General features: G+C 36.7%; 1 protein-coding gene across 12 annotated transcripts in view; it reads right to left on the reverse strand.

Annotated features, from left to right (window-relative positions):
- shaker (Potassium voltage-gated channel protein Shaker) overlaps nt 1–27779 on the reverse strand; it is a 143516-nt gene that overhangs the window by 8146 nt on the left and 107591 nt on the right. For 7 of the 12 annotated variants that reach the window (XM_066730928.1, XM_066730929.1, XM_066730932.1 and 4 more), the window contains 5 exons: nt 8279–8402; nt 6807–7072; nt 5252–5311; nt 3548–4191; nt 400–529 (listed from right to left, as the gene is read on the reverse strand). In XM_066730928.1, coding sequence (XP_066587025.1) covers nt 400–529; nt 3548–4191; nt 5252–5311; nt 6807–7072; nt 8279–8402 — 1224 coding nt within the window. Of the gene's footprint in view, nt 1–399; nt 530–587; nt 718–3547; nt 4192–5251; nt 5312–6806; nt 7073–8278; nt 8403–27779 lie in introns of all 12 variants that reach the window. The other 5 variants (XM_066730926.1, XM_066730922.1, XM_066730924.1 and 2 more) reach the window with 5 other exon arrangements.

Genomic DNA, 27779 nt, shown 5'->3' on the forward strand with positions numbered 1-27779 from the left:
GATTCTTTCTTCTCGATGAAGAAGGGACAGGAAGAAAGTTGAGGAAATTGCTGATTGATCTAATAGCCCGAAAACACGTAAAGAGACCATCGAGAACGAGAGTGTCGTTAAGGAGGAAATTGATGGAGGGGAGTGGGGGAAAAAATAAGTGAACGAAAGGGTAAATTGCGAAGGTGTTAAAATAGTTTACTCCAAGTTCGAAGAAAATATGTAAGTACGATAAGCATGTATGTGTATATAAGAATAGAGAAGGGCAGAGATCTGAGATATACGATGAGGAACGGTTGGCTGGCGAGGTTTGTCTAGCGAGAGTGTTTCTGGATTTGGGAGAAGAGTACGTGTGCGTACTATATATGGCGGCATTAACTAGGGTCTTAAGTGAAAGTGAGTACATCATACGTCATGTCACCATAGCCCACGGTCGTCATCGTGACAACGGCCCACCAGAACGCGTCCGGAATGGACTTGAAGAACGAATTCTCGGAGCCGGCCTCCGCGAAGTAAACCGCCGATGAGAATAGCACCACACCTGCAAGACAAGTAAGAACACCGGTTCAGAGGATTTAACGCTCCCGGCAGCTTTGTACCTCATGTCCCCGTAGCCCACGGTTGTCATCGTGACCACCGCCCACCAGAACGCGTCCGGTATCGATTTGAACAGGCTCTCCGGCGTTCCTGCCTCCGCAAAGTAAACCGTCGACGAGAACAGCACCACACCTGGAAGACCAAGCGATTCATCCTGATGAGACTGACAATCGTTCGTCTTCCACTCTGAATCCTCACTGGGCACAATCCGTGGCTATAACCAGTTTCACCTAATTTTCGAAATACAAACACTGCAATGGACGTGACTTGATCCTAAAAACCATCCTGAGATTGGATACCATTTTTCCAATGGTCCCTTTTACATACCGAGTGGCTAGTTATAACTATGGCTGATTCTGTTAATTTCGATAGTATCGAATAATTATGGGAAAATAGCTTTTGCCCTAATTTTCAATCTAGCCACCAATGGAAAGTTCAGAGTAATACGAAAGCCTCGAATTATAAGGAAATTTTAATCCTTAATAATTTCTTCGACAAGAGCTAGATTTGAAAATGATACAGAAAGTTTTTTCTTGCTATTATTCATATACCATTCTAATTTATACGGTTTGCCTTATAGTTTATAGGTTATCCGGTATATGTATACGTCTGTGTGAAACGTCTTCGTCTCTAAGTGTGTTATATCGGTTTAGTGCTATGATAATTTATTTACCGTCCTAACAATTTTATTGCTAATCACTTAACTCGAATTGGCAGTTTATGTACCTCCGTACGATTTTTCTTTAACGGCGATAGAAACGACAATTAGTGATAAATTAACTGTAGATTTTTGTGGCGTTTTAATGTTAAGTATCGACTGAGCCCTATTATAATCACGTCCATTGAGCTTTAATGTTTATCTTGATCAAGTTTTAGTGTCTTTCAGTTCTCCCCGTAGTTTCCTGTTGATATCGTTGAATTATGGCTCCTCGATTGGATCATTGGCTTCCTCTGGTTCGCCTGGAACAGAAATCCCTCCAAGACCAATTTTCGATGATAGACATCGAATTTTTTGTCTGACCAATATTGTAGCTGGCACTACTGCAAGTAATTTATCAAAGTTGATCAAATATGTTTTGAAATTCAACATGCGTATTGTTATATGTAGTTAATCAAATATTTTCCTGAAAATGTTTACGAAATATAATTATCATTAACACTTGGCTTATAGTATTATTATTATTGGTTCCCTTTTGTATAAGAAAAACTGATAAAACGATATACGACTGTTTAAAATAAAATTATTGCTTCTCTCCCCTTCAATATTTTATTCGTTTTGTGAAAATCCTGAAAACCTCTCGCTTGAATTTTCTCGATTATACTTCGTGCCATTAAAAATGTTTATTCCTTGCGGCTAATTGGCTTCGTAAAGTACTTGGAACGAATACTCGATACTTTCATTGTGGTGGCTTTATTTCTGGAAGGGACCCGGACAAAGATTTCTTTGCCAATTTTCCACGATATTGGCTGGTTGATGTATACGGACGAGTGACGTCATAAATCTCGACGAGTCGATTATTTTGTTTGGTTATTCAACGTTGAAACGGCCCTTCGAGGTACGTGGAATCGCTTTTAAAGGACGAGCGACTACAAAATATTCGATATGGTCGCGTAAGCACGGAATAAAGAAGAGCAAAATTCGCTGCTGATCGATAAAGGAACTTAAAAGGGTTCCGGTTACGAGAATTCTCAATATTCCAATAACCGACTGAAAATATGCGATATAATGGAGACGATCGTTTTCCGGAGGAAATTTCAGAGTTTCCCCTGTTACTTACAGATGTAGGGCTGAAGCCTTTCTTTAATTTGACACTCGATTAACGTAGCTCCCCTCTTGCTTTTATCAGTAGAGAAATATTGATTGTATAATTATTTCTCTCCCACCGCTGTACACTACTAAAATTTGTCTATGAGTGATATGATCACTAACTAAGAGAAACTTTCAATTCGTTAACTGAATTTTGATGCTTGGCTCGAATGTAAAAAACTACTGAAAAAATTATTAGCTACGATGTTTGGACTAGATATACGTATATAGGGTGTGTCAATATATAAGCACCCAAGAGACGGACGTAAGAAATCGTATATATCTACGTGACTATTAGAAATAGCAATGTTTTATATAGGATCTTTTTGATGCTTTTTTTTATTCACATTCTGAAAGGTCTTGTACAAAAAATTGATATCTCTTTGCAACTACGTAGATAAATTTTCTTAGTCATTTCAATTGACACACCTTATATAGCATAGATACATCAGGCATGTATCTTAAACTTGCCATGAAAAGACTGATTTATAATTGGCTACGAGTACTTTTCTGCAGTCAAAATATTAACGTTGCATTCCCTTATTAGTACAACTGCCAAACTCTCAATAGTAACTGTTTAATAATCAAAGAAACTTTAATTTCTCAAATGCAGTATCGAAATTCTTCTAAACGCTTGCGAAAGAATCTATATGACTATCTACGAATCTCTAATCTGGTTTGAACCTCTTCAAGAACGAATGCCAACAAAGCTATGTTATAATTTCGTACCACTAGCATTATACTTGAAAAATATCAAAAAAGACCAAACTAAACCTACAATTATTGGCAATCCCCTCAAAGAGGTTACCAGCTAATTCTTATCACTGTTGTGTACAGTAAACAAGATTTAGGCAAAAATGTAAAGCTCAACTCGTCACTGAGAGTACCGATCCAAAGAGTTATTCAGATACCGACGGAAATTCTCGTGATCGAGATGAAATATTTTTAGAATCTCATGAAATACTTAAGGTAAAAACAGGAGCAAATTATGGATCGATCATCCGCAGTTTAGAGGAAGTAATTAAAACTGCAATAACTCATTGGAAGAGTGTCACAATTTTAGGTAGAGGATCTCATCAAACGGATTTGAGATATGGCAGTGATTAAGGTCAATAATGCGAGAGACGCATACTATAATGAATGAGAGGAACTTACCGATGAAGAGGAAAAAGATGAGCAGGCCCAGTTCCCTCATGGAGGCTTTGAGGGTACGGCCAAGGATCTGAAGACCCTTACTGTGCCTGGAAAGCTTGAATATCCGGAACACCCTGACCAATCTGATGACCCTGAGTATCGCCAGGGACATAGCTTGATTGGTGCTCTTGTCCTGCGGGCTTACCGGTGCCTTCGGCAGGTTCAGCGTGTCCTCTTCCTCAGCCACGACTGTGGCGAGGGTGATGAAGTACGGAATGATCGCGATGATGTCGATGATGTTCATTACGTCACGGAAGAAGTTAAGCTTATTTGGGCAGGCGAGGAAGCGCACTGATAACTCGAACGTGAACCAGATGATACAAATAGTCTCTATTAGGAAGAACGGATCCGTGATGTCTGGCACTTCGTCCTCTTCGATCTTCGTGCCGTTGGTCGTTGTGTTGTAGACCTTGTAATGTTTGAATTCTGGCAGGGTCTCCAGGCAGAAGATGACGATCGACAGGAGGATGACGAACACAGAAATTATGGCGACCACCCTCGCTCCTTGCGAGCTTTCCGGGTACTCGAACAACAGCCAGACCTTCCTCTGGAACTCCTGCCGTGGCAACGGCTTCTCCTCCTCCTTGATAAAACCCTCGTCCTCCCTGAATCACATCAATCGTTCTTTAATGCGTAATCTCTGCAATCATGTTCATCCTTGCAATTTCTTACCAAAAATCATCACGGTTCTTTATACTACTTTCACATTTTCATTATTACTTTGTTTCTATGTTATATCTTATTACTGATCTTTTATATATGGATTAAATATTGATTTTATTTTAGGAATACTAGTTTCTGTTTATGTAAGAAGTATTATTTTTAATGACAAAATAATTTTTTTAGAAATTGTGTAATGCTTATCCACGTGAAGTTTTTGGAAAGCCATGTGCAAAGTTTTCTCTCAACTAGGAAAAGCAACAGCTATTCGACTAAAGAAAATCTAACCAATTTATCACTAGATAAAAGATGACAAGTGGAAAAATAAAATTTTTGCAGGAGAATTTAATTTTATAGTAGTGACTAGAAAAATTGTTATTGTTAAAACTAATGGCACTTTTCAATGTCATCTTAAAGAGTTTTTATACAAATTCAAGGTTGATTCTACTCTCAAAAATAAATATTCGTTCTTTGATTGACACGAGCCTTTCGACACTTTTAGTACCAAGCGTGTAATAGACATAAATAAATCAATCAGATGTCGATGATGCGTTACACCTGTCAACGACTTACTTTTTCTTTACGTTTTCAATGGCTGTTAGCTCCAGAACTACCAAACCAGTCACAATTTGACTATTGACAGATTATTTTTCTTTTCAATTACTACAATAGAGTCACTCTTTTAATAATTAATGAATTCTTATTTCAAATATATGATAATTAAAAGAATAAGCAAATTTTGCTAATTAATTTTTTTTATTGCAAGCTAGTTTTTACTATTTAAAAGAATTAAACATTGACCACACACATTGCACACTTGTAGTTCTAGTGCTAACATATAAGTTACACCTCTATACAAAATCTAGCCAATGCTAGACTAGACAAAAATATGCGACTAAAATTGGAATGCTCAGATTTGCATTTTAAAAGTGTCTGCGTCCCATAAAATTCCACTAGCCTGAGGAGGTAGTGCTTTTTCTACTAGCCTCCTTGGGGTATTCGTACCATTTATATGTAACCTCATCCTCAAAACCATCGCCACCAGACTGTACATTCACGAGCATGCTTTGTACAATAGAAATTTCTTGTCAGAATAATACCAAAAGGTTAGAAGGGATCTATTATCCGCGAAGAAAGTACATTTGATCCGTGACTGTAATGATGCAATTTATTGCAGCTGCTCGAAAGTATTTCGTGGATTAAGGATAAACAGAAAGAAAGAGAAAACTAAAAAGTAGCAATACAAATATAACGGAAAGAAAAAATAAAATAATAAAGAGGAGATTGGAGAAAGCCAAATTATAAAAAAAGAGCAGCAGAATATTCAAAAGGGAAGAATTGAAAGCAAGTAATGAAGGATGAATAAAAATCGGGGAGAACGAAAAAGAGAAAGAAAATTGAAAATGTAAGGAAAACAAAAGCTAAAATGTTAAATGGAAAGTAGTAGCTGGGTGGGGGCTGAATTTATAAAGGAAGTTGGACAAATAATAGATACGTATAAAGAGCCTATAAAACGAGTACTGCGGGGGAAAAGGTAACGATGCTGAGCAAGGGTCGATTAGATGGGAGCAAGAAACCCTATACATATATATAGATAATAGCTTGTGGATCTCGGTTAAAGCTAAGAAACCACAGTCACTCGTAGTAGAAAGAAATGGTTAAGCCATTACGAAACAAAAAACATGACCTTTGCAGACTTCTAAATCTTTAAACTTGTATTCTTATACATATTTTAATGAAGTTGGATAAAAAAGCGAACAGCTCGTATAAAAACATTTAAGTTTCAAATAGAACAAAGTATAAGACACTATTTGGTTTGAATAAATAAGTTGGGGTAATGGAAGTCTAAAATAAGAGCTAGAACTTTTTGTACCTTAAACTTTATTGTGATTAAATTGCAATGCAATATCTGTCTACTAATCAGAGAAGAATGTATAACCTGTAGGTTTGAACTACGATGGATCGTGTAATAACTATTTTTTTTCAAATTCATATATAAAAACATGGCGATTCGATTCTCAGTTATTATTATTATCAATAAAAGTACCATGAGTAGTGTGCTGAAAATGAAACATTTTGGTTTAAAAAAGAGTAAACAATCGTTATAAATGCTGAAATTAAATAATATTGAAACAATCTAAAAAATAAAGACCAAGTGGTACTTGATAGTAATGTTAATTTGGAAGCTTGAAAAGAGCTCTTAAAAGTAGATTAAAAAAATTGTCTTTGCTTGTTACATCCCTAAACGTCCATTAAAAATAGTAACAAATAAAGTACGCACAACGCAAAGTTAAAAAGTAAAATTAGTAGGGGAAAAAAGGGGACTTTGGGGAATATTTGATGAAGGTTGGAAAAGTAGGGGATTGGTGATAGAATGAGGAGAGATTTGTTGGGTACAAAAGAGTGTTTCTCGAGGGAAGAAAAGAAGAGACAAGAGCGACAAAAGTGAGATATAGAAAAAGTCGAAGAAGAGTGGTCGAGTTCATTGATCTAGAGGAGCATGGATGAAGAATGGTATTGAATGGGGAAAATGGAGCTGTATTGTCTGGCTGGTTCTTACCTGAATTTATTGGTAGCGAGCTCGCCCAGCTCGTAGAACTTAATCTCCTCCGAGAAGACATCGAGGGGAACGTTAACCGGACGGCGCAAACGACCACCACTTTGGTAATAGTAGAGAATAGCATCGAAGGAGGGCCGATTCCGATCGAAGAAATATTCGTTGCGTAACGGATCGAAGTATCGGATCCGCCTTTGCGGACTGCCAAGCAGCGTGTCTGGAAACTGGTTCAGCGTTCGTAGTTGCGTCTCAAACCGTAAACCGCTGACCTAAAAATTAAAACCTTACATTTTGTCACATCCCAATTAATTATAAAGTCTCATTTACAATGTAGCAATTGATAGAAAAATAATTCTAAAATCTTAATGAATAAAATCTTTCATGTTTAATCATTACACTTTGTAGCAGAACGTTTGTTTTCAGATTTAATATGAATTTTGCATGGGCGAACTCGTTATTTTGAATTATTATCAATACTTGTGTGATTAGAGAAAAATTGTAAGAAAATTCAATGATAGGGTTTTTCGTGAGAAAACAAAATTATGTATCGGTTCGCGTGCATTTAAATTCTGGTATTACGGACTTCTTCAGGGTGGTTTTCGTGACATCGTATGGATGGGAAATCCTGAAAGTTTTTGGGCTGGCTCACGCGGCGTTTAAAAGATCGAACGGCCAGGATAATTGGCGCAATGCAGTCGCGTCATCCACGAGGACAGATAATCCCGTTCACACAATACGACCTTGGTCATCACTATATTGTCCCTGATTCCAAGACGAACTTGGACGCTCGCCAAATGCGGTCTGTAGGTCACTCGTGTCTTCGGTTAATCTTACTTCGTAAAAAGTATCCGAGGGGTCGCCAAAGTTACGCGAAAAGTCTTCATCCTCGACTGCTCTACTCGCATTTGAATAAATCTTTACGGAATAAATTTACATTAGAATTTCATTGTCGATGAATCTATCCTATTTGGCGCCTACCTTAAGTCACTTGTGAGGTATACCGATAGCTTTTCTACACTGCTACAAATTAAGTTTTCACCTGAAGCCCCTTAAGACTACTCACGATATTCAGCACAGCACATAACGACAGAACTATTATAATCATATATTAACCCTTTCACCTTCCCCTCCTTTTTTACACCTATACTACATACAATATTATTGCTAAAGAATCCTCGACTAACTGAACAATTATTTTCAAAATTTTCTGTCATTAAAATTATAACATTCATTGCACGATTCTTCTTTCTCTGCACTTGTTTTTCCACAATTATAAATTAATCAAATTTTATTTTAAATTTTCATTCGATTGATTAAAATTGATCGTGCATTTATGAAGATTCATGCTTGAGCCAATTTTGTGGAAAATTATAACGTTTAAGAAATATTATGTTTATCTTTTAGTGATATATTTATAGTTAGCTAAGTCACGTTTTATACATTTACAAAAAAGGTGTGAACGAGGATAAACTCACATTGATGACGACCCTTTCGCACATGTCATGATTGTGCGGTATGGGCTCGAAGTACGTGACGCCTGTGTATTGGGTGTGAGGGTTCGGCCCATCTTCGTCCTGGTTGGTGAGCTTCGGCAGCGATCTGCAAAAAAGTTAACTCGTCAGTGAAATTCTAAAGTGAACTTTAACTAAACTCAGTTCTACATTTACAAACTATAATGACGGAATACTCAACAGTAAACTCGAAAAAAGTTAATTCGTAATGAATAGAGCAAACTCTTCGTTATGTCTCAATGAATATTTTATCATGAACAATTGCATTATGGATGAAAATTTGTCGAATGTGAAATTACGAAATTCGTTCCATCGAAGCTTGCAGCGTTTACGTACCCATCAGAGTCATTTAGATTACTCGAAATATACATTTTTTTATTTTATTTTCATGTGATTTTAATTTAACTGCTTGGGCAGATGCTACCTCTGCTGGATATTGTCTGGTGTAAAGACCAAATTGAACGATGTACTCTATCCTTGTGTTTAACCTACTCCAAGCCTGACCACTGACGTAACGAGAGAAGCGCGAAAAATGTAATTGTCCATCAGTTTCATGATCGAACAAGGACATTTTTTCTATAATACAATTGGATCGCATCATAGCCCTCTATATGTATAATCTCGTCTGAGCTACAAAAAAACTCAATTTGAATATTGAACTTTTATTTCCATCGGTTAATTTCGATATTCCCCAGACGGATGCAGAAAATGTTATCGTACTAAAATTGCATCAGTTTTAGTGACAAAAACTTATTTAATTTTGGATATCTTGTAGTAGTCTTTCTCAGTATTACGAGAGAAAAGTTATTTCACTTTTTTGATTTTGTTTATTTTATTTCAATCGATATAAATTTAGCACTATATTTATTTCTCAATTTAAGGAATATTATTTTATTGTGAAGAAAGAATGCTGAAATAGATGTCGAACTGGAACTATTTACTTCAATTAACTCTTGTATAGCATGTTCGATAGAATCGAGCGAATTGTCAGTGCTTATTAGATTTCAGACTTTTACAGTCTTTGTCACCAACGCTACAGCAATGGCTTCTGGACGGTTACCGCAAGACATTTTATCTGTAACCGACGTTTCATAGGTATTTTTCTTCATTTCGTTAGATTTGAAGGCTCTCGGTTGATATCCCAACTAATAATTTTCAAAATGCCGTCCTTCTCCTTTCGGAGTTTTATATTGGATATAAATACATAAAAATAAGAAAGAAGAAACCTATGCTGATGGTTAAATATAGAGAAAATATGAGAATTATTATTATAAAATAATTATAAAAGTCGCACAAAAACATAAGGAGTTAATTATGGCTTTTGTCATTAATGGGTATTTATAGTTGGTTCAGCAAGGTTCCATAAGAGGCTTGTGATTGAACAATATATATTATATTGCTATTAGAATACACTTTCCAATGATTAATTAGAAAGAACATTATTCAGTGTTGTTATCATAAATTTGTTAAATGATGTTGGCTTAATAGTAACATGGCAATCTTTGGCCTAAGCGGTGCTTTTCTGCTTAATGGGTAATGAGGGGTCGATGTCAAGCGTACGCTGCTCGCAATTAATGCCTGAGTCGATTGCTGGAAAACAATGGAGCATGGGCTCGAAGCCAAGAATTTCACTGACTTGTCGTGTAAAGAAGCTTTCCGGAGCCAAAAAGCCTGTGAAAAGCGATAATTGCATTAAGCAATCTTTTTTTTTATATATGTATAATTTTACTTATACTCAAACAAACACATATAAATTACATAACAGTTATGCTTTCGATATTTTAATTATTTTTCATATCTCCATCGTCATACAAAATCTAGTATATAGTAATTCTGTGAGAAATATTATATTTAGTACGTATTTAGTTTGCGAATGAAATTTTAAGAGAGAAGAGTAAATGAAATTAATTTAATAATAATGGCAGCGAGAGTTTTTTGTACAGCCTTTCGGAAATAAGACTGTGATCAGGATATCGAGTGACTTACTCTCCGAGAAACCCTTGATGTGTAGCCAGCAAATTGATATACCGGAAATTTTAGCTTTCTTATCACGTAGAGTTGATTTTCAACAAAATTTAGAGGAAACGGTAAACGCTAACTCAATTTCCCGAATATCCGGGATTAACTAATATTGATGAAATTGATACAATCACAGACACAAATGTTGCTTTCCAAATTTAGTTTCCGGTAAAAAATATTGATTTTGTCGATTCAGGTGGAATAACGTGAAATTGATCACTATGGATTCGATTTGTTCAGAAAGTTATAGGGAGCCACGAGATAGAAATATGCAATTAAAGTTTGTTATAACAATACAAGTAGACTTTTTCCCTTAATTATCATTTAGACGAATCATCATGCAAAAAGCACGCAACAATCGCTGCAATATTGTTTGATCAAGAAAGCACTTACGCGAGAATGCTATTTTCTTTTTGAGTCAATCATACAGAAACTTTTTCCACTTGACCCAACTGAACGGAAATAGCTCCTGAGGGTCCTCGATGCTTATATTAACTTTCACAATGCGAAAAATTATCAAGCCACTCGTGACAAATGTTTCTTTTATATCGAACATTTTAAAGTCGGCAGAAAAATGATTAAAAGTTTGCCAAGAAAGCAATTTTTCAAATCCTATTAATGAACAAATTATAATTCACTGGAAAATTATTGAAATTAGAAATGTTCGTAATCCGATCATACTTGTGATATGACAGTAAACACTGAAGTATTAATAATAGGCTAATTAAAATATTCTACTTGTATAACTATGTATGCCAGTAAACTAATTATAGTAATCATTAAAATTATTAGCACTTTATTGATGAAAATATTATTATATAATGCTGACTAATTAATGTTCGAGTCTTGCAATTTTATTGATGTCGCTAGCATTTAGTTAGGGCTATTGACCTGTTATTGGAAACAAATTATTATGAAACGTAAGTATTGGCAAAACGTATAAGTGTCACTTATAAATATTATCTTGATAAACAGGCTCTTTAAGCTATGCTTACAATGCTCATAAAATAATTTCCAACCAACTAATTAAACCATCAGTGAAACAAAAGGTGCACTGTATTTATAGCTATTAATATAATAATAGAGTAAGCCGACGCCTATAATTAGAATGAAGCAAACCTTGTTGAGGTCATTGGCTAATGATGTAAGTAATATTAATGGTTATAAATCGATTTAAGTAGTAGAAAATCATTTGTTCAAATTATCAATTATTTTCGGTAATGACGTGTAAATGAATAACAATAATATAGTATGAAATCATAAGGTTTATAAAAATTGACAATTACTGCGAAAATATTGAAAATGAATGGAAAAAAAATTTTGGAAAGTTCATAATTTGGCGGTGCCAAAAAGTACTGCAGAGTAAGTACGTTTGATGGAAAATGAAGCGAGCATAAGCTTGACGAGCTTTTCTTTGGTGTTGACCTAGTCGGTGAAAAGTAGGTTGGTCGTTGCCGGGTTAAAGGCTGAACAGTGCATAGTAATACAAGCAATAGTCGCTTCAACACAGAGATAGACTTTTCACTTTGCGCGTATGTACAGAGAGAATCATAAATATCTTGCGCAGTGGCACCTTTATAACACCAGCCAAACTATGAATGAACCCTAAAGTTTGCAGTATCAAAAGAGGGAATCGCCTAAGACGTTAATAGCGCTTTTTCTTTATGGATGAGAGCATTTCAATGCAGAACAAAATCTTTCACCTAGCGTAATAAATTTGTCTAAAAATATTCCTACCTTTAAAACACGAGTAAAGGCGTTTTCGTGTAAAACAAAATTCTTTCGCTCCCAAGAAATTTTCTAAAAATATTTCTTCTTGCTCAATTTTTATCCTGGCGATAATAAATGCTTTACTTAAGTACCACTTACTAAAAGTCTGAGTACTGTGCTGCAAGATACTTGTTTCTTCAAACTTTCCATAATATATGCTTTTTTGTTTTACAAAGTTTTCAATGTTTACGAGATTACTATTTCGTGTTACTTTCCTTAAACTCCTCATTTTTCTTCAATGAACGTAGATTAATTTAAAATTAACATCTTACGCTGTCTATTGTGCAATTTTATGTGTCTGTATTTGCATTATAAAGTTAATTCGTTAGAAAATTATGTACAAAGAGAAAAGTTCACTTAATAGAGTTGTATTATAGGATATTAGAGTCTAAAAAATCTGGTTTACTTTATAAATTTTGTCGTTTGAAATTTTAGCGAAGGATAATTTAATAAGAGAAGGGGTTCGCTTGATATAATCCTGGAACTTCTGATCCACGGAGAAGTGAAACGTAGTGGTGTAACTTAGGCTACATAGCCGCAATGTTTCTAACCAGAGATCCTCCCTCCCTGAAAATTACTTTTCAAGAGAAGCAATCTTCGTGGCACGTGTCAAGAATAAAAGAGCAGATTAAGTCGAAACGCAGCGATCTGCGTTGAATTGCTTCAACCGGCCAGTAAATAAAGCAAGTTTTGCACGGACGAGTCCTAGGATCTTTCTAATAGCCTTTTCCACTAGGACAACAACTTTTTTATCTTTTTACTATCAAACGTCATTTTTTTACGCAAACACCATGCTTGTCATGCTTTTAAAGCATTCACATTCTAAAGTGGTTTGAGAAACAAAACTCCTGCAAGTCCACAATTTTTATAATAATATCACCATTAGCTTCATCGACTTTCTTAGACTAAGTAATCTAGAATTGCAATTTTATTATTTAAATAAAACGTGTTTCTTGATTTCCAAGTAATTGTTGAATTAAAAATCCCTCTATTGTTTAATTTCTTAGCAAAAATTGTGCCAGTGAAAAAAGAAAGTTCTCAGTAACGGATCTTATAGAATAGATATAGAAGAAGCTTGAGGCACAAGGAGAGTTTTATGCAGCTTTCTTTTATTTAACACCAAACTTATGAATAAGAAAGGAACTTTTTATACCTCGAAGAATATATTCAACATTTTAATTATTCGCCGAATTGTATCGAATATACTGAGTCTATTATCAGATGAATAAAATCGATATCTAAAGTTTTTACATTTTTTCCTTAATTTTGACGGAGATAAGGAAAATATGAAAACTTATATTCAAAATAAAATATTTTTTAGAGCTAAGAGGAAAATAAAAGTTATCTTTATTTACGGAGGTTATTTTATACATCTCATATGTCAAAGTTTAAATTTAGGAAAACTTTGCATTTCCGTATAAGTTATATCTATGCTATACGAAATGTAAAATGCCTGCTGTAATAAAGTCTCGAGTGAACTATAAATATTGAATTTAAATGGCAAATTTATTTATATCACACGATATGAAATATGTCATTGACACTACAAATTTTATATCTCTACACCTTAAATTTATATCGATTAAAAGTTTCTGTTTTAGTTGGATGATTTAAAGTTTCGATTAAAATAATAAATTGAACTGTCATTGTGCATCATAATATATGTTTATTATATGGCATAAAAGGGTTAATACAATAAATTCTTAGATTGTGATCATTATTATGTTGTTTACTATTTTATGTTAAAATGTATAAAAGTAAGAAGCACGATATAATATTAATTTTTATACAAACTTATGTTACATAATGTTGGAAAGTTACAGCTATAGTTGATAAATATATATTGATTACCTTTTAAAAAGTTAATCGAATTTTTAATGAGACAACTTGAATTATTAGATGGCGTTATAATTAATGCAGTTTCGTTAATTAACGAAGCACTATTTTTTTTTTTATAAAATAACAAGTACAGATAACACGATCGATTTTATTTATTCTAATTAAAAATAATATTAAAACTGCAAATTTTCATAGGTTTTTTCACCACGCAACACGATATTCAATTATACACTTATAGTGTATACGAAATATACAAAAAGCAATGATTTAAAGTTCTATTTTTATGGCGCGATACGATAAATAGAACATTGGAACATTGCGAATTTAATTAGTATAGAATTTGAACAAACTATTCAAAAAATGTTTTATTAAATCAAAATGAAACTACTTTAAAGATATAGCTTATGAAATCTTTTATTCATTTTTTCTAATTGAAATAATTTGGTTATCGAAAGAAATGGAAAGGATCAAACTAACCTAAATTTAATTTTTCGCTTCACCTCGCCTTGTATAATCTATTCAATATTTTGCATCTACAACAATACACTTTTTGCTCTTATCCTAAATTGGCTTCCAGGAAAATATGAAAACTTCAGATATAATTAATTCAGTTCGATAAAAGACACTGATAAAATAAATAAAATAAATCGATTAAAAAAACAACAAAATTATTGGATTTCCATATGCTTTGAGAAGCGTAGTAAGACTTCAGAAATTAATCTTTTATGAGCCACTAATTATTTCCACCGAGTGCTAAAGTTTCTTGATTCGGTTAACTGCCCATTCTTCTGTTCAACTCTTTCGGTTTTACGCCTTTTTAGAGTCACGATTACCCGTAAAATTTAATGGTTCGTAGAAAGAGAACGAAGAAATACAGGAGGAAAGGAGAGATGGAGAAAGTCAGAGAGAAAGGGAGAGAGAGAGAGAGCGAGAGAGGGGGGGGAATAAATAAAATAGGTTAAGTAGAAAAAGTATGATAGATCCGGCAAATTGGAAGATGCTTTTTGAAGAATTGGATCAATCGAGTGGAGTCTTCTAAATAAGTAGTGCCCCGAGCACTGTTAAATCCCCTTAAACCTTTTGTTTTCAGGAGAGCCTTCGCGGAAACATCGGAGTTAGCCGATTATCCGGATGATCGCATTTTATAAACGAGAACTGCCGATCGGGCACTACCAGATTGCTGCGATCCATCAGGCTTTTTCTTCCCGTTGTCAGTGGGTTAGGCTAGTCGAAGGGGTTGTGACAGAAATTGAGATAGAAAGCAGAGAGGGGGATGGGGACAATATTTATTTTGCACTCTCGAATCAACGAGCTTTTCTCAAATGTTTATAGAGAAGAGCCAGTTTGTTGTGCACTAGCAAGTGTGTGTGCATGTATGTGTGTGTGCTTAGAGAGATAGATAGATAGAGGGAGCGAAAGAGAATGGGACAAAGAGGCAAAGAAATAAGTGAACGAATCGAATGCTAGGAGTATTAGGTGAGTGCACTCAGGAACAGCAGTTTATTCCTAGAACGTCAATGACAGTGGATGTACTGGGCGTATCCGTAACGGTGCTAGAAATACCCCAACGTTCGACAAAAATAGCATCCCTTCTATCGGTTTGTTTGGTTCGATAGCGGAGGCACGTGCTGGCCCCTTCCACACACAATAAGGATGACAGCGTTAAGTGAAAATACTACTTTCAGTGCAGACCAGTTCGAGTCTGTGCAAACCAACAAACAGCTGGAGGCCTGCGGTTAGCTACTGCCATTTGCAAACTATCCAACGAATCAGAATCCCAAACTGAAAAGCTACCTTGCTCTGATTGGACTGAGAGAAAACAACCTGACTAGAAACGTATACTGTTGCTAGAGTGGCTGTTACTTTTCCCTAATTAATATTCCTTCCTTTTACTACAACTCGTTTCTTAGAATTTTCGTTAAACCACAGACGAAAAGCAATAATTTGTCAGTGGTGATTTGTTGTCGTAAATCATCTACTTCTCGTAACAGTATAAAAATTTGTGTTAATTTTTTAAAATTTACTTACGAGCAACTCAAGTAGAACGAATCGACGTTGGTACTGTAATGTTGATTCACCCTTGTAACTATTGAACTTTTTATTTATAGAAATGAATTCTGTCAATACACATTAGACTAGCATAGATAAAATATGAGGTAAAATCTTATTTTTGTATAGTAGAGCAAGTGTATAATTTGTCATTTTTTTCTAATACGAGAATGTTGAATTTACAAAGAATTTTCTTTTAAGACAACTATTAGTATAGTGTTTCAACTGTTCGGCTGTTGGAGTGTAAAAAATTGCTTTTCGAGTTAAAAGTATTGGCTTCCCGGATTGGCCAACTTTCGAAAGTCTTGTTAATTGGATTCGAGCTGTAGGGTTCGTATTTACCTTATCCTAATTGGAGAAAGCTCAGCTTACCTATCTGATACTTTCGAAAAATCTGCTGTCTATACGTTTTGGTATCGAATAATGAGCAGTCAAATAATGGATTTGAATTAATCTAATCGGATGCAATGTCCCCTTATACAGCTTCTAACTCGATGAAAAACATTTACACCTTAACGTTTCTCTTTGAAAACAATTGACTTTTTTCAATTGGTTAATGATAATAATCGGATCCACGTAACAAATACCTTGTTTATCACAAAAATGTTTAATTACTTACAAATTTTTTTTAAACATAATTATCCCCGAGGAGCCTAATAAAAAATATGTTCATTTATAATTTAGGTGTTCGTTTATGAAAATGACTAATTATGTATCGATTTAGAACAATGGCTCTTATTTTTTACTTTTTATCAATGGAAATTTTGCAAAGTTTAAAATAGGAAAGCATGCTATTTATTTTAGTATTTAAAGGGATACCACACAATTTTTTGTATTACGTCAATTTTAATCTTTCAGGTCAGAATAAGAGTCCGTACTGCTTATAGGTCCCTAGAGCACAATTACTTGATTAGCTTTTAGCTTCGGATAATTGTATTAATTTAAGAGTTTGCAAAACTTAATTTTTTTCCCAGATACTAATATTACACGACTTTGACAATTCCATTTCATGACTTTCGCTGATTGGTCTATAACAAAATTATGTTCCATCGAATGCTGAAAAAACCGATAAGGGATGCAGTTATATATTTTCTCTTTAGTTTACAATACATTTGTAAACAAGATAATTTTAATATTTCAGTATTATAATTTTGTTTAGTCTCAATCTACAACAAAAGTTTATTGTTTGATCATGATTTGCTCAAAAAGTTTCACTTTTATCCTTACCTGTACAATATCGTTATTATAATACAAGAACAGTGCATGAAAAATCTAAATTAAGCGGATTTCACTAATCACTACTGAAATAGATAAATGAATTCAATGCTCACTATGGACGAGTCATAACGTGATACATTGAACAGACACATTAGTGATTTGAATAATTTTGTCCATGAGCTATTGGTCAAAATTCTATTCATCCATCGATATACAGAGGAATATATCCAGTTCCAATTGGTACAGTTAGTTGATTGGTTTTCAGTGAGATAAAGGAATTCGACTCCAACACTGCTGAATAGCTCGATCACTCGAACGATAAGCGACGCTATAAATGTTCTTCCTATGAACCTACCACAGATATAGGCGTAGTTCCTGTGAACGCTATAAATGTAGCAACTTCCTACATTGCGTTTCTCCAGTTTCACGATAACTCTTTTCTTTCAGAGCTCTACAATTTCAACTATTACAGCTTTATACTGCTCGGATTTTTCACCTAAAACTTTAAAAGTTCCACGTCTTTTGCAGATCGATAAAGCTACAACTTTCGATTACTTTTTACAATTAAAATTTGTACTATAGTACTATACTAAAATTTTTAAACACTGCAGAAGGTGGTTCTTAAAAATGTGATAATATTTAGAATTTTCACTGAAATATTTAGAACGGTTGTACTTTATTTAATAAAATCTACCAATTTCAGTCTTTCTGCAGTATACATACATATATACTCGTGTATCGATCTAAAATTATAAAAGAACCATCAATGAAATTTTTTTAAAACCCCCGTCTCGATTATTTTAACACTCTGTTCATTGCACTTTGTTTCTACGAGGTCTGTGAAGCCAACGACTGCTATATTTATAATTAAAAACAAAGAAAGTATGGGTCAGTAAAGGTCATTTGAAAGAAACTTTATAGATTCAGAAGCTATGCTATTACAGCGTGAGCTAATAAATACTAATTTTTGATAAGTGTGTTTTAGTTCTTTGTTGCCCAACTCGTCTCTGATTGGCTGTATAACAGTTAAATAAATTATAGATAATCGGTAAATTAGGATAATTTAGCAGGAAGAGTTTAGATTACCAGCACGAAATGTAATCTTCTTTCAGTGGATGGAATATACTCGGCCTTTCGTTTTATAGTCCCTTCGGTTCTAGATTTGTATGTCGTTTGCTTGAAAATCGGTTAAAAAAAGAGGAAAAATGTGCCAAAATCGTATTCGGTCGATATTTTGGAACGGGACCAAACAAGATTAGTTTGTTAACGGAGTTACCTATCACCAGTTTCTGCCGTCATTCGCCAGACCTGGTTGTTTGCGTGGCGTAGCCTACGCCACTGCATAAAACGAGTCTGTGAACATGAGCCATTCTACTTTTCCAACGGAAAAATACTCTTTTTATTCGCACGAACGCTGCCACAGCACAGATAGACTCTATCCCAGTAAACGTGAACTGACAAATTTAGTCCCTCCGTATTATGCAATCGACAGAGACAATTTCCGATTTCCAATGTCCTAATGGCACCGTGAAATATTAATCTACATTAAAAGATTCGCGAATTTTGCAAAATGACATCATTTTTCATGTAATTCACGTTTTAATCATGAACAATCGAATGGATTTTCATAACATAAGCATTGTGATTTATAACAAATTAATAATTAAAAGATACTTGCTTTTACATATTTTTTGCAAAAATGATTTGCATTTAGAGTGCAGCGTTGATTCGAAAAATCGTGGACCAAGTACATTTAAAATAAAGAATTATTAAAATATTAATGTATGAGTTTGAAAATAACGTTAGAATCATTAGTGAAAAGTTTTTAATTTGATATGACTAAAACTAGATCCGTTTTGTAAGATTGGATAGGGTTTGAGCTATTTAAAGATTCTTCAGTTATCAAGATGAGAGACGTTGTAGTTTCAAAAGCCAAGTGCAATCTATTAGTCTGTAATGTTATTTTGAGCTAAATTTTACTGAAATCCAAATAACGTTTTTATTTAATAATTTGAGAATATAGGAAACATTGTAGATAGCTATATATAAATTTTCAATAGTTTCGGATCATGACCGATTGAATATTTAAGAGTATCCAATATCTAAGGCGAGAATATTCTACGAAATATTTCTGTGTAGTTTAGTATTTTGGAATTTTTTAAAGGATGTGTAAACAGGGACATAATGCATTGATAAACATTAGTATATTAAACGTTTAATTTCACGCATAAATGCTGTTCCAGAAATATTTCTCAAGAATATTTTTAATGACAATTAATATTTTCTTATGGAGCATTAAATTTGTCTGCTTGCCATTGAAATAGTGATAATTCGTGTCGAAAGCTTGTTATCGGAGTCTATTCTCTTATCAATTTGTAATCGTGTCAAGCAATTCTCCAGCACTTCCTCCTGAACATATTTATGTACTTCTGTATTCAATTGCGTGGGAATGATAACCATTTACTACTAGCTTTAATAGTCCAAACAGACATTGAAGCAATGGTATTGAGCGATAAAATCGATTTTCGCCATTTTCTCAAAATAGGATGACAATCGTGATTTGGTCAAGGAATAATGAGGTGTTCGTACGTATTGATATGTTCTTGCATTAGAATGTATTGCCATTTTATCAATTGTGGAATACTCGCAGGTGTTCCCGTGATAATGAATCAACATGAAAACGATAGTGTGGAATAATATTGAACGTCAGACTAAAATTTGTTGTGCACAAAGGAAAGAAATATATAATGTGATTAATGATTTGAAGAGAGTCTACAACAAAAATATGAGACTATATAGAGTAAAATAAGGATTATAAATTTTGTGTAAAGATAAATGACAGCGCTAAGAATTATTTTGAGCTAAAATGGTGCGATTGCGTATTTAATAAGGTAAGGGCTCAAATATTGGAGACTTTGGAGAAAAAATGGAGTAGAAGAAAAAAATTGGTGCATTTCTAGGTGGCCAGTGAGAGATGATGCGAGCCGTGGAATTCTCAACGACTATGCTGAACGTGGAAACACTTGAACCTCGCCACTTTCACCAAGGAGGTCGCTGGTGCACTCGTTTACTACCACAAGTACGCTCTTCATATCCTGAAAGGTAGTTTGCGCTGAATATACATACAGCGATAAAAAAATTCATGACTAAGCAATGAAATTGAATTTGATGATTTTCAGGCTAAGTCGAAGAAAGTTGATCGCTAGCCGATTTGAGAGAAATAATAAGCGATGAGTAATTCCAGAGCCTCGACCTTGCCTCCGAAAAATAGAAAAATTTAGTAATAAATCTCCGGAAGTAGTATAGACCAAAATAAGATCTATTTTTGTCTCAATATCACACTGAGAAAGTAACAGGTAGCGAACGAGCTTTAGGCTCGTTGATTATGAGGCTTCAAAATCTTGGTGGAACCAACTGTTACTGACCGGAATATTTTATGTACTATAAATAAGAGCTAAAAGAACATAATAAACTTTTGTGACATTAACAGACTGAATGAAACATGGAAACCATTTTTCCAGTTTTTTTTAAAATTCTTTTTCCCATTCGAGAAATACACATATATTGTACAAAGTAGAGAAATAAAGTATTCGATACTTTCAAAAATGTATTTATTTTGACAAGAGTCGAAAGCTCGTGAATTTGTGAAGATTTTGAATTGTGTGTACCTGAAAGAGGATAGGGTGAGTGGTGGAGAATACAATTCCATAAAAAGCGAACGAAATTAAAAACGAAAAGTGAAAAAATTAAATGATTCGGAATAAAAGGAGAAGAAAACAGGAGACACGGAAGAATGGAAAAATATCGTATATACAACAGACAGATAAGTATAATTGTATAATGTAAAGTCGTGAAAATGTAAATACTATTTTTCATAATCTCCGATAAAAAAACCTTCTATATTCATGGATATCAATTAATTTCATTTAACTTCACTACATGTGCTCTTTCATTGGAAACAAAACAAAAAAAAGAAAACAGCAAAAAACATCGAAAACATTTTTACACAATATCTATTTAAAAACATTATCAATGTTAACGAATAAGACGACAGTTATAGCACAAGTGCGAAATAAATCAAAGCTGGTCGTATATTTCCACTGCTGTTTCCAATCGTTACCAAACAAGTAATTTTTACATTTGAACCACACTTGAAGGGCACTGACCTTGGCCTTCTAGAGCAATCCTACTGATATAAAAGAAAAATCTAATTTTTGGCAGTTACATTCTCTATACCATTACTATTACTATCATAGGAACAGAGAGGGAAAGAGAAATAATAATGAGAAGCGTGAAAGGGCAAGCTTCGACCTTGCCAATAAGAGAAAATGTACGGTATAATAAAGTTGGAGAAACTCGTTGCTGCGGAATTTCCAAGAAGATTTATTACCTGAACATTTGACGGTCGCGACGAAATCTTTTGTGTTAACCCAATTGGCACAGTGAAGAGTCGATGGGAATTCTGGAAAAGCGCATACGGCACGCGAATTGAAACAATTACCAGCCTCGTCCGAGCTCATTTGGCTCAAAGCTGACGCGTTATCGCGTACTTCCGGTTAAACCAACGATCATGCATTCCATGAAAATATCTACGTGGCAAAATATTCTCGTGCGAGAAATAGTCGCTGGTCAGAAACGAAGCTGCTATTTGTAGCGAATCGCGATTCTTGATGATCGTGAAATATCCAATGTCCAATCGTTATTCCCTTGTAAAAGCTATTAACGTCTTAAGATACTTCAACGCGTCTATTTTCAGATCCCAAATCCGTTTCGCATATAGCGTTTCGTTACTTGTGCTCCGCGTCGATTCATCAATTCCTATTTATTTTGGCATTAAAGTCCCAGCCTGTGGTATATATACAATACTTCCGTGCCTTTCGCACGTTTAACTTGTTTTCAAAACTTTCTTTCGTCCGCCCTCATATTTCATCCTGAATAATTGAGCGCAATATACGCGGTCTCCCAGTGACTTTTATTTTGCAAAATAAATCTGCTGTAATACAGTTTATTACTTTGGCAATTTACTGCATCAAACGATTCTTCTGGTTATTGTTTATAGTTTTATTTAGACGAGAAAAGTGGATTAATTTTAATTTAAAATTAGAACGAATATAATCGGTTCTTTAATGTATTTGTGATTTACGACAATTCAGTTTTAAATATTGTAGTAAACAGGTAAAATTCTGTTATAACGTTGTATGATACGAGAAGATGGATGTAGTGTACAATATTATAGTTTGTGGAGTTTATGAAATAATTTCAATATCTAAAAATAAAAGTGCAGTAGTAGGTGAAGCATATGTGGTTTGGTAAGATGGAAATGTGCAGAGATGCAGCGTTAATTTTGGAAAGCGCAAGTGCACTACTGCATGGTTACTTTTGGAAGGTAAAAGTGCTTTTGGGCCAAAGTGCTAGCGAGAAACCAGGTTTATGTGCCAGAAAGTGCTGCAGCAAACAACGCAGCGGTTGAACACATTAAAGATCCACCAGCATGTTGTAAAATAAGTTCAATAAAGCGCTAAACGTTAATCCAAAACATCTGCCATCGGGTATTTTCAATCGCTAATGGAACATTAACTCGAAAGAGATTGCAAATTAAAGTTTTTCATTTATATAAGAGTGAATCTATTAAAGTTTGTGTGAATGAGCAAATCAACCTAGCTACGTAACGTTTAGATCCATTGAAAAGTAGTAGCTTTTCCACTCGAAAAGGGGAATTAATAGTTTAATAGGTCAGGTGAGGTAAGCTGGTTGGTGAGCCAGTGGAAAAAGCCATTGGTGCGCCGGCTTAGCTTTTTCGTAAAAAACTTAATTGAAATTATATAAAAGGCAGGGATTTGGTTCCATAAGAAAAAATTCCAAGTTAAATCCAACGTGTAAACTAGTATAACCCTTGTATAACCCTTTTATGTGAAAAGTAAAGCTTTGGATTTACAGTGAAACCTTCGTATATAACCACTTTGTTAGTAAGATTGGATAAGTGATAAGGTTAAACCAATAGAGTACACCATTGAAATTCTTGATACGAAAACTCTGCTGTTCATTGTACAGCAGTAGTTTAAACATTTGTTTTTCTCCAGTACAGTTTAACTATAGTTATGATAAAAAGTTGTTAGGTCAAAGGGGTAATTTTTGCATGAGATAGGGGCAGAAGGATGGCTCGATAAGGGATGTAATGCAACGCATGAAAGAGGCCTCACGGGAGAAATTCCTTGTGGAGATCGTGCATGGTGAAACTGTATATAAGACGTGAAACCTACGCGAAGGGTAGGTCTCTGATATCGACAGGAGAAATGGCTTTCTATCGTGGGTATCGACACTCCCAAGACGCTGTCGCAGTTTTCCGCTTGGATTTCTACGCGACACCTTCCGCTGCGCGCATTTGCAGGTGCGCATCAACTGAAAACACGTGTGCGCGCGCCCAGCTAAAGCTGCGCGTCAAAATCCCTTCGAAGACCACCTCTAACCTTCAAACTTCCACTTTGAGCATGAGTTTCAAAAATTTAGTAGTAAAACCTATGTAAAAGTCGACAGGAGCAAAGTCTCTGATAATTCACGATTTTTAAGCTACGTTTGCTATTTTTCTGAAGAAGTAAAATTGTTTTGGGTAGGTTTGAGGGGGGGGGGGGGGGTGCGGAGCAAGCGAGATGGAAGGTTGTAACGATTATAAAAAACGTGAAGTTGAAGTGGCCGTACCTAGGGTCTCCATGTTCATCCGCACCATTTCGGTGGGGGCGTAGATCCTGCCTCGGTTTGAGGACAGGGGTCAGCCCCCATTTATCGATGAACTCGATGCGGGAAATCTTGGCGTTTCGCGGCGGTTACGAGAGGGGGCGGATCCCCCTCCCGAGCCCCATGCCCCCGACAGCGGTGCACCCCTGGCTGCACAACGCAACCTGCGTTCACCTCCGCGACACTAGCGCCAGTTTCACTAGTAACACACAAATGGTGCTAGTGGTGGTGGTAGTACAAGTAGTACAGCAAGAAATAGCAGCAGCGCTAGTAGTAGTAATGTTGTTGATGGAAGAGAAATGGTGCTATTGGTGTTTTCAGGGTCGGTGCAGGCTGCACCAAAATGGCTACTTCCGGCCAAAAACAGTTTCCTCCGATTGCTCTAAGAAATCTTCTCTATATCCTATTCTCGTTCAGTGGTTGTCAGTCTCTCGTAACGTGCACACGTACCCATTGTTTCGGTGTCCTCCGGCGACCTACTATCTTTCCCTGTCTCTTCCTCGGCAACACCCTCTCCCTCTTATAGACGAGACTGCGCCGCGCACACGCCGAGAGCGAACGCACCACCACCCCACAGCCCCGCTTCAACGAGGAATGGCCAAGATCCGCAGTGGGTCGCCAAGAGGTCGTTCGTTCTCGTCGACCCCCAGGGATCTCTCACCTCCGAACACGACCATAGTCTCGTTCGATGATTGGTGCAATCTTGGATTAATTTCTTTTCTGCTTTAATAAGAGTGGGAGGGGGTAGGGGTTGAAATTCGTGAGCAAAAGGAACGGAGGGTAGGATGAAAAAGATCTGGAGAGAGAGAGAAAGAAAGGGATATTATTGGAGGGTGGCGAGGTAAGAATAATGATTGAGGTTTTTCACTGTGGATCACGAGCGTCGATCCTCGTCAACGGCGACGACGCTGACGAGGGCGAAGGCGAGCACGTCGACGGGAACTCCCGGCGGATGGATGCGCGTCTCTGCCATCGAGTCATGCGACGCGCTGCGTTAGCCGTGAAGCTGCGCCACGGCGAGGCTGGCAACGCCTCGAAGGACGACACTCGCGTCACTGTACCGTCGCGGCACTCGCGAGCTCGTCGTCCGACCGGCTGATCGTAGCGCCACCAACCGGCCCAGTCACCTATCATCTGACCACGCTCCGCCAAAACTCCACCAACCACCCGGATTCTACCCTACCACAACCTCCACCCAGCGCGATCACTCTCCACGGAGTCTTCTTTCTCTTCTTCAACTTCTTCCTCTCCCACCCCCTTCCCCTCTTGGAATTCCACCCCCGGCTTTATTGCTGCTACTTCCTTCCTCGACTAGCATCTGACCAGCAGTCGAAACTCCGAGGGTACTCGATTTCAACCCTGACAGAACCTTCAGGAAGCTTCCCTTTTTCTTTTCTTCAACTTCTTCCACCCTCTCTTCCAGTTTCACCACCCCCTACTCGAACGATCCCGTATCTGCACTCTCCTATCATCTGATCACCGGACACATGGAGAGCTTCAAGGTCACTCACGACTCTCCACTATTACTATTATTACCACCCCCTTTCACCCTTCCCTTTCCTTTTTACCCCTTTCATTCAGTCACGTTATATATTTATACGTTTCACTGGACTGTCTATAGGCAGTTGCTACCACGTTTTATTCCATCGTCTCCTCGAGTTTCCTGTTTCTCCACAGCAGCCTATCATCGAATGATCTCGATATTCGACTCTATCTCTTTCTCTCTCTCTCTCTTCCACCACGAGAGGCGCGGGCAGCGCACTATTGGCGAAATCTCGAGGATCCTCGCCACGAGGGAGCGCGCGAGCACACCTTTCACTCTGCTCTATTTTGCACGGGAGAGTTGCTCGTTGACGAGAGTCACCTACTTGGGAAGTGGATCTCTGTTGAAGTACCAGAAACGGGTGGAAAACGTTTGTGAGTGTGTGTGGATGGGAATATTGAAATGAATGATTTCCGTTGATTGTTGGTTGGGTAATAGAGAGAAGGGTGGTTTGGAGAAGAAATAGGGTCTGCACTGTTCGGTAGACTGCTGCTGCTTGCTCACCTGCTTATCAGACTCAAGGCTGCGCACACCCCCACCTGATACTATGCTCTCTCTCTCTCTCTTTCACTCGTTTGCTTTGGTACATCAGTCCTCTCCTGTCTCTCTCTCTCTCTCTTTCTCTCTCTCTCTCTCACTCGTTTCTAACCAACATCCCACTCTCCTCTATCTTTCTCCTCCCAAATAACCACCCTACTACCAACCCCCTCTCTTTAACTGGATTGCTCGTGCGCAATCCCTTTTCTACCCTTCCTTTACACCGCATCGCAGTTGCTTCTACCTCTCCCCCCAGCACCCCTCGAAAATTCACCCCTAGAAATTTTATATGTGCCAACCACGCGAGCATCTCGCAATCGCTGCTCTTCCTACGCTTTGATTTTGTTCTGGCCTTCTTCCATCCGACTGCGTCTACTTCCCTTTGCACTCGTCGATGCACTCGAAATACCAGAAACCGGTTGGTAAAGGGATGCGACGTCCTGGAAATTGTGGTAGAGCAGGGGATGGGAAATGGAGGCTCTACGTAACTTGGTCGTAACGCGGGATGACCTGCACGTGGGCTTCTCATCGTCCAAGGTTCATGGCGAGAGGGATTTATGGGACAAGCCAATTTTTCTGTCAAGTTTATATGCCTCCGGACTAACCCCCTTTCTCTATTCAGGGTCAAATCGATGGGTCAAATTGGCCAGACCCACTCTTACCGTCTGCTTCTCGTGAATGATCACCTTTTCCCTCTCTCCTATTTTTTATTCTTCGTTCTGCAGATTTTTCTGTGTTCTTTTCCCCTTTCCTCTCTTCCCTGGAATACTATGCAGAACATTCGAAAAATTTGTGAAATGATGCTTCTTCAATACTCTACAAATTTAATATTTCTTTCGGGGAAAATCAAAATTGGTCAATAAATTTTTCAAACTGCGGTAAAAAATTTGAGGCAATGGACGCTGACAATGTATATGGAGAAAATTTAATTGTTTAGTAAAATATGAAAATTTATTAATTGCTTTATATTATCTGGTATACTCGAATCGTTGATACTGAAAGAGGGGAGAGGGGGGAGGGGGGGGGGGAGAAGTAGGGTTAATTGGTCTCTGGTATTTGACGAATGCCAACGAGATACCGCATACGGTATGAAGCAACGCTGCGTTGCTATTTATAAAGTTTATTATGCCTCCAGCGCAAGCCTTCCATTTTTATGTAACACACACGTGAATTTCACGAGCAGCACGAGATCAATGGCGTTGCGTAACCGTGCTAACCAACACGGCAACCCCTCTCCCTCCTCCACCCCGAGCATTCTAGCTTCCACCCCTTCACCCCCTAAAAGCAGAGATAGCGCAGACCGCTTGTCACGATTGGGGGGCTTAGAGGGGGTGAGTTGGAAGGTTGAAGAGGAAAAATAAGAGGAAAGCTAGAAAGACGAGGGAGAATAGCAGGAGCAAGAAGTTGGACGAGGAGGGTAGGGGAAAAGACAAATAGTCAACAGTAGGGTGAGGGAAAGAAAATAAAAGATATTGAGAGGGGAAAGGAGATCGAATAGGGTGAAACAATGTAAGGTCTGGAGGCTAAGGAGAAAAGAAATCAGGAAAGATAAGGAAGGGGTGGATCGTGCAAATCGAGTGAACAGCCGAGAAAAAGGGTGGATAAGAGAAACCGAGGGGTAATAGTGGGAATTTTCGAACTGGATAAAAAATATCTGCGATAAATTGGCCCCGGGGCCCTGGTGTCGTAGGTACGTCTATGGTTTGAACAGCCACGAATGGGAAACATCAACGTGGTCGTGAATTTTCGTGTCAGCTC

This window comes from Prorops nasuta, unplaced genomic scaffold (genome assembly GCF_024137725.1).
Source record: "Prorops nasuta isolate Cenicafe-Biocafe unplaced genomic scaffold, Cenicafe_Pnas_1.2 PNAS00008, whole genome shotgun sequence".
In the NCBI taxonomy this organism is placed as follows: domain Eukaryota; kingdom Metazoa; phylum Arthropoda; class Insecta; order Hymenoptera; family Bethylidae; genus Prorops; species Prorops nasuta.